Here is a 12,797-nt window from a genome sequence, read left to right as displayed (position 1 = left end):
ATGCATGGATGTGTTTATGGGCTTCAGAGACAGCATCCCATGTTGAATTAGGCATGCATGGCTGCACCCTTCCTCCTCTGGGTGCATGGCAAGGCACGGCCCTTAAGGCCCTTCAAAATCCTCAGCACCAAGCCCATGATGCTGTTAATCCAGCCCTGGTCCTCCTCCACCGCCGCTTCCACCTACACCGCCCATAGGTGTGCGCAGCCTATTGCATTAAGGTGTGCACCCCAAAGTTGAAATACACATGCATGTGTTTGCCAGCAGGGAGAGTAATGTATCGGGGCCATGTACCTGTAGGCAAGGAGAAATAGAGCAGAGCAGGTCCCAGGGAGATCTTTCCCATCTCCTCACTGGCAATGCTATGTGCCCTAGGTGATTAGGGTGTGCCCAGGCACACCCAGCACACCCTGTGCGCACGCCTATGTCACCGCCACATCCACCACCACCTCAACCTCCCTCCTACTCCATATGGGCCTCGTCCTTCAGAGATGAAGAAGAACATTGTTTTATTTTTCTGTTTTTTTTTGTTGTTTTAAGTTATTTCCCTATCCACATTTGTTTGCAGAGCACTTGCCATGCTCTTAATTACGTTTTGCTGCCATTTGCAGCACTCTAGCCCTTTCCTTTGGTGTTTTAGAGCCATTTTAGTGCCTTAAAGTTCGGGTCCCCATTGACTTCAATGGGGTTCGGTGTCCGGGAAAAGTTCGGTAAAAGTCCGGGACACGGACCCGGACTTTTTTTTAAAGTTCGGCCGAACCCGTCGAACACGGACATCTAGGTGTCCGCTCAACCCTACTCACTAACATTCTGTGGGGCTTACTAGAATACTCGTAAAATTTTAGTTTGGACCATAAAAGGGATTTAGCTAGGTGGTGCATACTTAAGGCTTTAAGCTGGTTACGGAGAGAGGTTACCTCTCAGAAGTGAGCCTCCGTGGGAAATTGCACAAGTTGCCTTTCCGAAAGACATCATTTGCCCAACAAGGTGACTTTCAAAGCATATCTTTTTTTAGTTGAGAACCTATAGATATACATTGTCCCCTAAAAAAAGGCCTTATGAGCCTCCCACAAAGTGGTCTCCTCTGAAACGGAACCTTGGTTAAGTTGGAAAAATTATGTTAGAGCTTGGGAAAGCTGTTCTCTGGTACTATCTGAGTTAAAAGGAGGGAGTTATTTAAATGCCAGTGACATTTTTTGAAAGGCGCAGCTGACAGGCCCAAATCCAAAAAAAGTAGGAGAGTGATCAGACCATGTGAGCGGGCCAATGTCTGAGAATACAACATTGGTTAGTAGTGGGGCAGAGATAAAGAAGTAATCCAACCTTAACCACTTCAATAGGGATGGTCTTGCGGTTCGCACGTCGGTCGGTTCGTAGAAAACTTTGCTCGTTCGCAGCCCGCTGATTTTGTGAACATATGGCGTTGTTCGCGGTGGCCATATTAGTTTACATTGGGGAGAACTTTGACCCATGACACAGCCATCAAGTGGAACGCGACAGCCAATTGAGACATTTCAGCACATGGACATACCCCCTACCTTATAAATAAACTTGACCTGGTGGCAATTTCCCATTCTGCTTTTTGTCAGTGTAGGGAGAGGTTAGCTATGTGCACCAGGGACAGATTGTCAGTGACACAAATCGCTCTGTTAAGGTCCACAAAAGTCCTTTTAAGGGCTGGTATTTGGTATAGGTGTACTTTCTATTTTGTTAGTGTAGGGAGAGGTTTGCTGTGTGCACCAGGGACAGATTGTCAGTGACACAAATCGTTCTGTTAAGGTCCACAAAAGTCCTTTTAAGGACTGGTATTTGGTATGGGTGTACTATTCTTTGGTGTGTAGTGCACTATATAGGGGTGTAATACACTTATAATATACTTTCTAATATGTAAAGCATATTATAGTAGATGTGTATTGTGCACTGGGCAACATTGTGACTGGTGTGGTGAGCGTTTTTGCAGCAATACTACAAACAGTGACAAAAGCACGTTTAAAAAAGTATTCTAACTGGTGTGATAGACAAGTGGCCCCCCAATACCACATATTGAAGTGGGGTGTTATCTGAGTATACTTTTATAAGTGCATTTGTGTTCTGCAAAAATATTGCCTCTTTTGCTACGTTATCTCTGCTACACACAGTGCCAAACTTACTGGCCAATTTTTGTACAACTGGTGTGATAAACCAGTGGCTCCCCAATACCACATATTGAAGTGGGGTGTTATCTGAGTATACATTTATGAGTGTATTTGTGTCCTGCAAAAATGTGGCCTCTTTTGCTGCGTTAACTGTGCTACACACAGTGACAACAGTTACTGGCCAATTTTTTGTAGAACTGGTGTGATAAACCAGTGGCCCCTCAATACCACAGTTTGAAGTGGGGTGTTATATACCTTGTTCCACATATACTGTGCTTCTCTAGAGACTTTTGTCACAAGGTAATTTAAAAAATGACAGGCAGAGGAAGAGGCAGGCCCTTACGCAGGGGTGGTAGGGCTAGGGCAGGAGCATCATGCCGGGGCAAAAGTGGGAAGTTTCAGAAGTTGCGTTCCATTACATCAAAGGATGCACCAGACTTGGTTGAGTGGCTCACTCAGCCTTCCTCTTCTGCACCCTCCTCATCCTCTCTATCTGCACCCTCTTCACTCTCTGCTGTGTGCACCCCCAAAGACACCACCACCAACACCACCACCATATACCCTCCGCTTGAGTCACTGGTATTATTTTCCGATCCATCACAAGACATTTGCAATGTGCAGCCATTCTTGGCATCGGATCAGGAAGAGGAGGTAGCAACAGCCGCCACTCAGCAGTCTGACGACAGTACCCAGATAAGCCCAAGGAGGTTGGTCCCCACTGTTGCTGCCTACTCCGAGATCTCTAATGTTAGTGGTGGGGAAGTTGACGTCGATGATGACGTGTCTATGGACGTCACGCGGATTCCCACAAGAGAGGAACAGGAGGGGACTTCAGAGGGAGAGACAAACCGGCAGATAGGGAGGAGAAGAAGGTGGAAGTTACATTGCACAGGAGGGACAAAACAGACTGCTAATGTATCAGGAGCGAGCCATTAACCATGTACGTTCACATCTGGTGCTCCCAGAATGCCGACACGTGGCTCCGCAGTGTGGGATTTTTTTAACGTGTCCGCTGCTGACAATAGTGTTGCCTTCTGCAGCCTTTGCAGTCAACGCATAAGTCGGGGTAAGCCCAACACTCACCTAGGGATGACCACGTTAGGAAGGCACCTGGACTCCCATCACCGAGCCCAGTGGGAGCAACGCCGTCAGAACCCATAAAACCACACTCGAGGCTCTCAACGTCCAGCCTCTTCTCCTTCTCCTCTCTCCTCACAATCATGCCGTCCTCATGTTGTTCTGGAAAAAGGCAGGCTTCCGTGGCCCAAATGTTGGAGCGTAAAAAAAATTATGACGCCGGATAACCCTCTTGCCCAACGGCTGACTGCTGGCTTGTCGGAACTGATAGCCCGCCAACTACTGCCATATCAACTGGTGTACTCGGAGGCCTTTCGGAAATTTGTGGCCAATGGAACACCACAATGGAAGGTCCCAGGCAGGAAATATTTCTCGAAGAAGGGCATTCCAGAGCTGTATGGCCATGTACAGCGGCAAGTGAATGTATCTCTGGCACACAGTGTCGGTGCCAAGATACATCTGACCACAGACACATGGTCTAGCAAACACGGTATAACTTTTACTGCCCACTGGGTGGACCTTCTGATGGCCATCAAGCATGTAACCCATGGCACCCGTGTAGAATTGGTTTTTACCGCCACGGATTACATGCAGGCCTGCCTCTTCTTCTCCTCCTCCTACTCCATCCTCCCTCTCCTCCTTGGCTGACTCCTCCTTTTCCGCTGCTACCGTCTCTTCTACTGTGCCACTCCAGGATCCCCAGAACCCATTTCACATGCCAGGTGAGACGTTGCCATGCTGTGCTGCGTCTGTTGTGCCTGGAAGCCAAGAGCCACACTGGTCCTGCACTCCTTTCAGCTTTGCGTTCACAGGCAGATCAGTGGCTGACAACGCTCAATTTGAAAGTTGGTAAAGTGGTGTGCGACAACGGTGCCTATCTGCTGAGCGCGCTGAAACAGGGCAAAATTACACACGTTCCATGCATGCCACACGTTCTAAAATTGGTCGTGCAGCGATTCGTTGCCAAATACCCTGGGGTCCAGGACGTCTTGCGGCAGGCCAGGTAAATCTCGGGCCATTTCAGAAGATCTTACACAGCCATGGCTCACCTTGCTGACATTCAACCTGCCCGTCAGGCGTCTTATTTGTGACTGCCCGATGCAATGGAACTCAATGTTGTATATGCTTGATAGGCTGCTCAGGCAGAAACGTGCAGTTAACGAATACCTGTGTGAACTCTGCGGCAGGACTGGTTCTGGGGAGCTTGGGTTTTTTTCACCTCGCCAGTGGCTGCTCATGCGCGACGCATGCAGGCTTCTGTGGCCATTTGATGAGATCACCAAACTGGTCAGTCACGGTCTGGAGCGTGCATTGCATTGTTTCATTGATCAAGCCGTCGAGGAGCAGGAGCAGGGAGGAAGTCACAATGTTGGATGAATTCTCAGGGGGTGCTACTCCATCTGAGACAAATCAACAACAGAAGTCTCAAGAGGAGTCAGAGGAGGATGGTGCCAGGGCGGATGAGGAGGAGCAAGAAGAGCATGCTTTAAACCTTTCTGGGATCCCTGGTGTTGTCCGTGGATGGGGGGAGGAGAACAAGGACTACATTATCCTGGATGATGAGCTGGAGCAAGGCCGCTACACCGCGTCCAGTTTAGTGCGAATGGGGGCATTCATGCTCCAGTGTTTTAAGGGGGACCCCCATATAGAAAGCATAAAGGCCAAGGACCAGTACTGGGTGGCAACGTACTTAGACCCCCGGTACAAACAAAAAAGGGCGGAAATGTTACCACCATCACAGAGGGCGGTCAGAATGCAGCACTTCCAGGCCTTGCTGCGAGAAATGCTGCATTCTGCTTTTGTGTGCGCTGGCAGAGGAATTTCCACTCACAGAGAAACTGTTGCGGGTAGCAATCCAACAGCGCCTGCAAGAATAGGGCGGTTTGAAGATGTGTTGGTCACTTCAGATATGAGATCCTTCTTTCAGCTGACCCATCGACAGCTGTATTCCGGATCCAGCATCAGGGAATGCCTAGACCGACAGGTGTCCGACTACATCGGCTTAACTGCCTATGTGGACGCTCTGAGGAGTGATGAACCCCTGGACTACTGGGTGGGCAGGCTTGACCTCTAGTCAGAGCTTGCACAATTTGCAATGGAACTGTTGGCTTGCCCCCCATTCCAGTGTCCTGTCCGAAAGGACGTTCAGCGCAGCAGGGGGGGTCGTGACCGATAAGCGCACTCGTCTAGCTCATGACAGTGTTGAATACCTCACATTTCTAAAAATGAATGAGGCATGGATCTCTGAGGAATTCAACACATGTGACCAGTAGACCATGTTTGATTACAATTCCTCATGACAGGCCACAAATATCCGCCAGACCACCATCCACCCACAAAAATTCATGGTCCTTGTAAATACAGCGGCATAAAAGGCATTTCATGTCCATTGAATGCCTAATTTTTGGGGCCTTTCATGTCCGACAATTATTTTTTCTGTCAATGCCTAATGTAACTCCAGCCATAGAATACAACAGCTGTCAGGTAAACCCATGTGGGCTAATTTTTGGGGCCTATACTGGTCGACTCTTACTTATTTATCCTGTGAATGCCTAATGTACCTTCAGCCAAAGAATACAACGTTCTTAGCTGTCAGGTAAACCCATGTGGGCTAATTTTTGGGGCCTATACTGGCTGACACTTACTTATTTATCCTACAAATGGCTAATGTAACTTCAGCCACAGAATATAAACTTCTTAGCTGTCAGGTAAACACATGTCGGCTAATTTTTGGGGCCTGTATTGACCGATACTTACTTCTTTATCCTGTGAATACCTAATTTTTCAGACTGGAATTGAAAATCAATGGGTCTGTAAACGTTCCGCCAAGTTGTGGAATGGATGCGGACCTATTTTACAGACTTTTGAATGGACCCTATATGTATTTGATATGTATTTACCGGCTGCTGTCAGTTCTGGCTAATTTAGGGAAAAAATAACAATTTTTGCTGTAGAAAAAAAAAAATGTTAGGTCATCTTTTCTAATTGCAATACTTCTGTTATGGCAGTGTCCATGTTGTGGGACTATTTGTGCACAGCTAGTAAGTATTTTGTGGCTGCAAATATGACCTAAAGTTTTTTAAAGTTCGCCTCCCATTAAAGTCAATGGGGCCCGCCACAAACTTGCAGTTCGCAGACATTTGAGAAAATTTGCGGCTAACGTTCGCGAACCGCCCCGGCCGATGTTCGTCCATCACTACACTTCAATACTGGGCACTTTTCCCCCTTCCCGCCCAGGCCACTTTATAGCTTTTAGCGCTTTTTCATTTTGAATGACAATTGCGCGGTCATGCAACACTATACCTAAACCAAATTTATGTTATTTTTTTCCCACAAATAGAGCTTTCTTTTGGTGGTATTTGATCACCGCAAGGTTTTTTATTTTTTGCTAAAGAAATAAAAGACCGAAAAGTTTGAAAAAAAAAAGTTTTTTTGTTTGTTATAAAATTTTGTAAATAGATCATTTTTTTCCTGCACTGATGAGCACTGATGAGGCCACACTGACAGGCACTGATGAGGAGGCACTGATGGGGTGGCACTGATGGGTTGGCACTGATGGGGTGGCACTAATATGCGGCACTGATAGGCAACACTGATATGCAGCACTGATGGGCACTGATATGCAGCATTGGTGGGCACTGATAGGCGGCATTGGTAGGCACTGATAGGCGGCATTGATGGGCACTGATAGGCGGCATTGATGGGCACTGATAGGGGGAGCTGATGGGCAAACTCTTACAAAGCCAATCAGCATTTTTTAATATAGGCATAAATATTCAAACTGTAGATTTCACTCTATATGATCACTACTTTCAAAAACCATCTAGAAGGCAGGGGAACCCATGAAACCCACAGCCAGCAAAAATCAGAGCAGACCAGAGTATACATAAGCATGTCCATTGTAATCAGTGGAATAAATTTTCTAAGAGCTAAATTTACCAAACCTAGCACCTATCTATGAGGGTGCTACATCTATAATATATTTTATTTAATTACTTAAAGCTAATCTCCAGGTTTCATTTAACTTTTAATAGTTTGATTGGACTAAGATGGTCCAAATGAACTCTTTACTTTTCTAACAATTGCAGAGGTTTTGAGTACTTTATAAATTGTATGGAGCCTCAGCTACATACAGTATACAGCACTGTGCTCTGGCATTGAGATGGAACAAAATTGAGACAGACTGAGCTCGGCTCAGCCATTCACATGAAGCTTCTTTAATCTAAGAATAAATACAAAGCTTTCTGCAATGGCTGAGCAGCTATCAGCCAGACTCTATTTAGTCCATGGAGCAGGATGGGAAGTGCTCATCCCATTGTGTAATGGTACAAGTATATTAAAAAGAAACTTGACTCTGGAAGCCGTACCCAAAAAAGCCAGGAAGAGGGTAAATACTGTAACCAGTACCAGTGTTACCTGTTGTCTCCCTGCAGTTAATATTTACCTGTTGCAGAGTTATAGAGGATTATTTACTAAAGGCAAATAGAACCTAATAAGGAGCAGCTCTGCTGACTTCTGTCATTCATTCTGAACCACTTGCCGATTGCCAACAGTAATATTACTGCGGCAGTGTGGCTCCCCTGGGTCCAGCGACGTAGACCTACGTCACTGGACTCCTAGTGATTCCGGTTGTTTAGACACAGCAGGAGTTGGGCCAGAGGAGGAGAGGCAGTGATTGCCGATCGTCGGGGAAACTGTGAAAAGACCCGCCTGCTTATGTAAACAAAGCAGGCAGGTCTTCTCAGTGACAGAACCTGCGATCTCTGTGTCTGTCACAGAACCCCCCCCCCCCCCCCACATACGTCAGTAAGCATGAGGCATACATTTAACCAATTAATCACCCATAGGATTAACCCCTTCCCTGCCAGTGTCATTATTACAGTAACAGTGCATATTTTTAGCACTGATTACTGTAGTAATGTCACCGGTCCCCCCAAAGTGTTAAAAATGTCAGTTAGGGGTCCGATCTGTCTGCCGCAATGTCGCAGTCCCGCAAAAAATCGCAGATCGTCGCCATTACTAGTAAAAAAAAAAAAAATAAATAAAAATGACAAATCTTTCCGTAGTTAGTAAACGCAATAACTTTTGCGCAAACCAGTAAAAATACGCTTATTGCAATTTTTTTTTTTACCAAAAATATGTAGCAGAAAACAAATTGGCCTAAAATGTTAAAACATTTTGATTTTTAAATTTTTTTTTTTTTTTGGAATGTCATATAGCAGAATGCGAAAAATATGTTTTTTTTTTTTTTTTTCAAAATTGTAGCTTTTTATTTTTTTGTTTATAGCGCAAAAATTAAAAATCGCACAGGTGAGAAAATACCACTAAAAGAAAGCTCTATTTGTGGGAAAAAAAGGACGTAAATTGTCCATTAAAGTAATGTAGTGCATGCATCAGTAAAAGCATGTGTATTTTACATATAACCACAGCAGCCATAATAAGCCATTGCCTACAGCGATGTATACGCAGTATTATACCAATAAACTCCTGTGCATCAATGTGTTTCTCTGTGGACTGTGTCTGTAGCCATCTTGGTATAGCCAGAGCTTTTGCTTCCTCATGTCAGAGCCAGGGATGAGTTGATAGTTGAGTCTAAACCTAGGTTCACTTGGCACTTGAATGAATGCCTGAATGTTTTCCATCTGGCAATATTTCTACCATCTCTATATATAACAACTTTGTGCTATCACTGGTTCTTAAGGAAGCAGTGGGTGCTATTTTGGAGATGTTGAACGGATTTTCTCTTACTTCTTGCTTTGCTAGCAATTATCACCCAGGACAGGAGTACAGGAGAGATCTCTCCAACCTAGAAAAAAAATAAGTGATAAAATAATTTTTGGTTCCAAAATATAGAATCCTTCAGCTTCCTTTTTCAGAGTTAATTATAACTGGGAAAGAAAAAAAAAATGGGAAACTCATGTCAAAAAATTTACAATTAGCAATTGCCATCAACAACAGAGGTTCAAAAATGTTCTATTGTATCCAAAATAAAATATAAAAATCCTGGAGACAAATACATTAATAGAGCCTGATACCATAAAAAAGCTTGTTATTTCAAATGTTTCCCAGAAAAAGCATATGAACTTCTGCTAAAGTATCATTTCTAAATATAGTGTGCCTCTATATATATTTTTATTTTCAAAATGCAGGTGACTAGATAAACATCAGGTCTTATTAGAACTATTAACTTTATGAAAAACAACATTCCGTAGATTAAAAAAAACATGTTGTTGCATTCTGTTTACATCATGAGTATTCACATTTTTATTTCACTAAACCAAACTGTCATTCCCAGGTGAAAGGTGTATGGCTACAATTAAGCCCATGTGGGTGGAATGTGCAAGTGGGAAGTCCTTAGATGAGTGAATACTCATGATGTCTTGTAATATTTCATGTGGTCCATTAGAATCAAGGACAGCTCCCTTATTTTTAGCTAGCATCTGATCCTAGGGAAATGGTGGAAGCAAAAGTTTTGGAGCGAGGGATGGTAATATGTTCTAAATGTTAGTAAAGATATTGTTTAAAATAAAGATATTGTAATAGTTTTTCACACTGTAGACATTTTCTTTTGGATAAAGGTTCTTGTCAGAAGTGTTCAGAAGATGAGTGGCCAAATGATAACAATCAGTGTGTACCAAAACCTGTTGAATTTCTATCTTACGGGAATGACCCAGCTCCTCTCACAGTCTCAGTTATTTCTATTTTACTATTTGTTAAAACATCCACTATTTTTTGGGTCTTTATTGTATTTCGAGACACTCCAGTGGTCAGAGCTAATAACAAAAACTTGAGCTTCGTTCTCCTAGTCTCCATCATGCTGAGCTTCCTCTGTGTGTTTTTGTTTTTGGGTCGGCCTGGACCTATCAGCTGCATGTTTCGGCAGACATCCTTTGGAATAATCTTTTCAGTGGCTGTATCTTCCATTCTAGCCAAAACTATTATGGTCTACATGGCCTTTAAGGCCACCAAGCCTGGAAGTTTCTGGAGAAAATATATTGGAGTAAAAATACCCAACTGTTTGGTTTTTCTTTGTTCATTTATCCAGGTTTTAATTAGCATCATTTGGTTATTGACTGCCTGTCCATTTCCAGAAAGTAACACTGACCTATATCCTGATAGAATTATCCTTCAATGTAATGAAGGATCTACTCTGGCATTCTCCATACTTCTGGGTTACATGGGACTTCTAGCAGCTGTGAGTTTTTTTGTGGCTTTCCTCGCCAAAAATTTACCAGACAGTTACAACGAGGCCAAATACATCACCTTCAGCATGGTGGTATTCTGCAGTGTCTGGATCTCTTTTATCCCAGCATATATGAATGTTACAGGGACGAACACTGTGCTTGTAGAGATATTTGCTATAATAACTTCTAACTTGGGAATTTTGGGTTGCATATTTACTCCTAAATGTTATATTATAATGTTGAGACCAGATTTAAATTCAAAAGGTAAATTGGTAAAACGAACCAAGATATGTGAGCTAATTAGGTAGCAATTGTTCTACAAAAAGTAGTTGTCACAAAGATTAATTGTTGTTTTTTCATGCAATAAAATTATTTAAACCGTTACTTTGCTTTCTTCATTTCACAGATGATAGAGAAATATGCAATACTAAAAGTTAAATTAAACAAACAAATCTATAATAATAAAATCCAAGTGTCTCTGTGTCCTGTCCCTTTGGGATTGTGCTACTGCGCATGTGCCCCACAGACAGCCATTAGGAGTGCAGAGGCTTCGCCCCGCCCTACTGTGGGTAGCAAGCCACATCTAAGTGAATAGCTGGCAGTCACTGCTGCCAGCCCATAACAACTACCTTTTCACATTACGGTGATGAATTCGGTCATGAATAATAAAAGCCATTTAAATGTTGTATTCAATGTACTTCATAATGGACATATATATTAAAGACTTGACATTTCATTCTGCACAATAAATATATATTAGAAAAGAATAAATACAGCATTGCACTTCAGCATGTGATCAGCTCTGCAGTTCTGTGGGTAATTTGCTTAAACCACTCCCACCTACCAATCAGACAGTAGAAGTTATCTGCTCAGCAGCACACATAGGCTCTGTGTACACTATCGGGGTTACATAGCAGATAAGCAGAGAGAGAGAGAGTAGGAGGCGTCTCATTACTTTGTGAAGCTGACATTTTGTACTGTGTATATATAGATATATATATATATATAGATATATATATATATATATATATATATATATATATGAGAATATTGTCTGATTAGAGAACACAAACACAGCTCTTATCGGGGCACATTAAAGGGGACTCCGACGGCATTATTAAAGGGGACTCCAACGGCATTATTAAAGGGGGACTCTGACGGCATTATTAAAGGGGGACTCCGACGGCATTATTAAAGGGGGACTCCGACCGCATTATTAAAGGGGGACTCCGACGGCATTATTAAAGGGGGACTCCGACGGCATTATTAAAGGGGGACTCCGACCGCATTATTAAAGGGGGACTCCGACGGCATTATTAAAGGGGGACTCCGACCGCATTATTAAAGGGGGACTCCGACCACATTATTAAAAGGGGACTCCGACCACATTATTAAGGGGGACTCCGATCGCATTATTAAGGGGGACACCGATGGCATTATTAGGGGGGACACCGACGGCATTATTAAGGGGGACTCCGACGGCATTATTAAGGGGGACTCCAATGGCATTATTAAGGGGGACTCCGACCGATGGGGACACTGATGTAAGGGAGCACTCTCCAGTGGGGACACTGATGTAAGGGAGCACTACGATGGGGACACTGATGTAAGGAGGCACTCCAATGGGGACACTGATGTAAGGAGGCACTTCGATGGGGACACTGATGTAAGGGAGCACTCTCCAGTGGGGACACTGATGTAAGGGAGCACTATGATGGGGACACTGATGTAAGGAGGCATTCCGATGGGGACACTAATGTAAGGGAGCACTCCGATGGGGACACTAATGTAAGGAGGCACTCCGATGGGGACACTGATGTAAGGAGGCACTCCGATGGGGACACTGATGTAAGGAGGCACTCTGATGGGGACACTAATGTAAGGGAGCACTCCGATGGGGACACTAATGTAAGGAGGCACTCCGATGGGGACACTGATGTAAGGAGGCACTCCGATGGGGACACTAGATTGGATTGCTAGATTGCTAGAGCAACAGGGACGCAGTGCACAGTGCGTGACAGGTCGGACAAGGAGGCTGATGAGGGAGAGACTTAAAGATATTAAAAGGACATTGTATGAGGAAACTTATACTTTGCAAACCCTTTGACTGTAATTATTGTCGTGAAAAAAGCGAATAGAGCCATGATTAATTTTTAAAGGAAAAAAGCTGTTGCTGTCAGGAAAAGGATCATTTAAACAGAGGAAAAAAACTGTCACACTCAGCAAAGCAAATCTGCGACTGTAGAAACACTGTTAAAGGGACATTGCCTGATTGAAATCTACCACTGTAGGTGCATTACTGTAAAAAAAAAAAAAAAATCGCAGAACATAGACACGCTATTAAAGGGACATTTATAAGCAAACTGACTTTAGTAGCAAAGTACGCCTTACTGGAACAAGT

At 43.8% G+C, this 12,797-nt stretch overlaps 1 protein-coding gene across 1 annotated transcript in view; it reads left to right on the top strand.

Annotated features, from left to right (window-relative positions):
* LOC309565239 (vomeronasal type-2 receptor 26-like) overlaps positions 1-12,797 on the top strand; it is a gene marked incomplete at both ends in the record, with an annotated part of 91,764 nt that overhangs the window by 76,052 nt on the left and 2,915 nt on the right. Inside the window, one exon of the mRNA XM_082270101.1 lies at positions 9,791-10,660. Coding sequence (XP_082126227.1) covers positions 9,791-10,660 — 870 coding nt within the window. The remainder of the gene's footprint in view (positions 1-9,790; positions 10,661-12,797) is intronic.

The sequence above is a fragment of the Pelophylax lessonae genome (assembly GCF_965119305.1).
Source record: "Pelophylax lessonae genome assembly, chromosome: 1".
Taxonomy (NCBI): Eukaryota; Metazoa; Chordata; class Amphibia; order Anura; family Ranidae; genus Pelophylax; species Pelophylax lessonae.
Note: the sequence above shows the minus strand (reverse complement) of the source record. Positions and strands in the feature narration are given on the sequence as shown.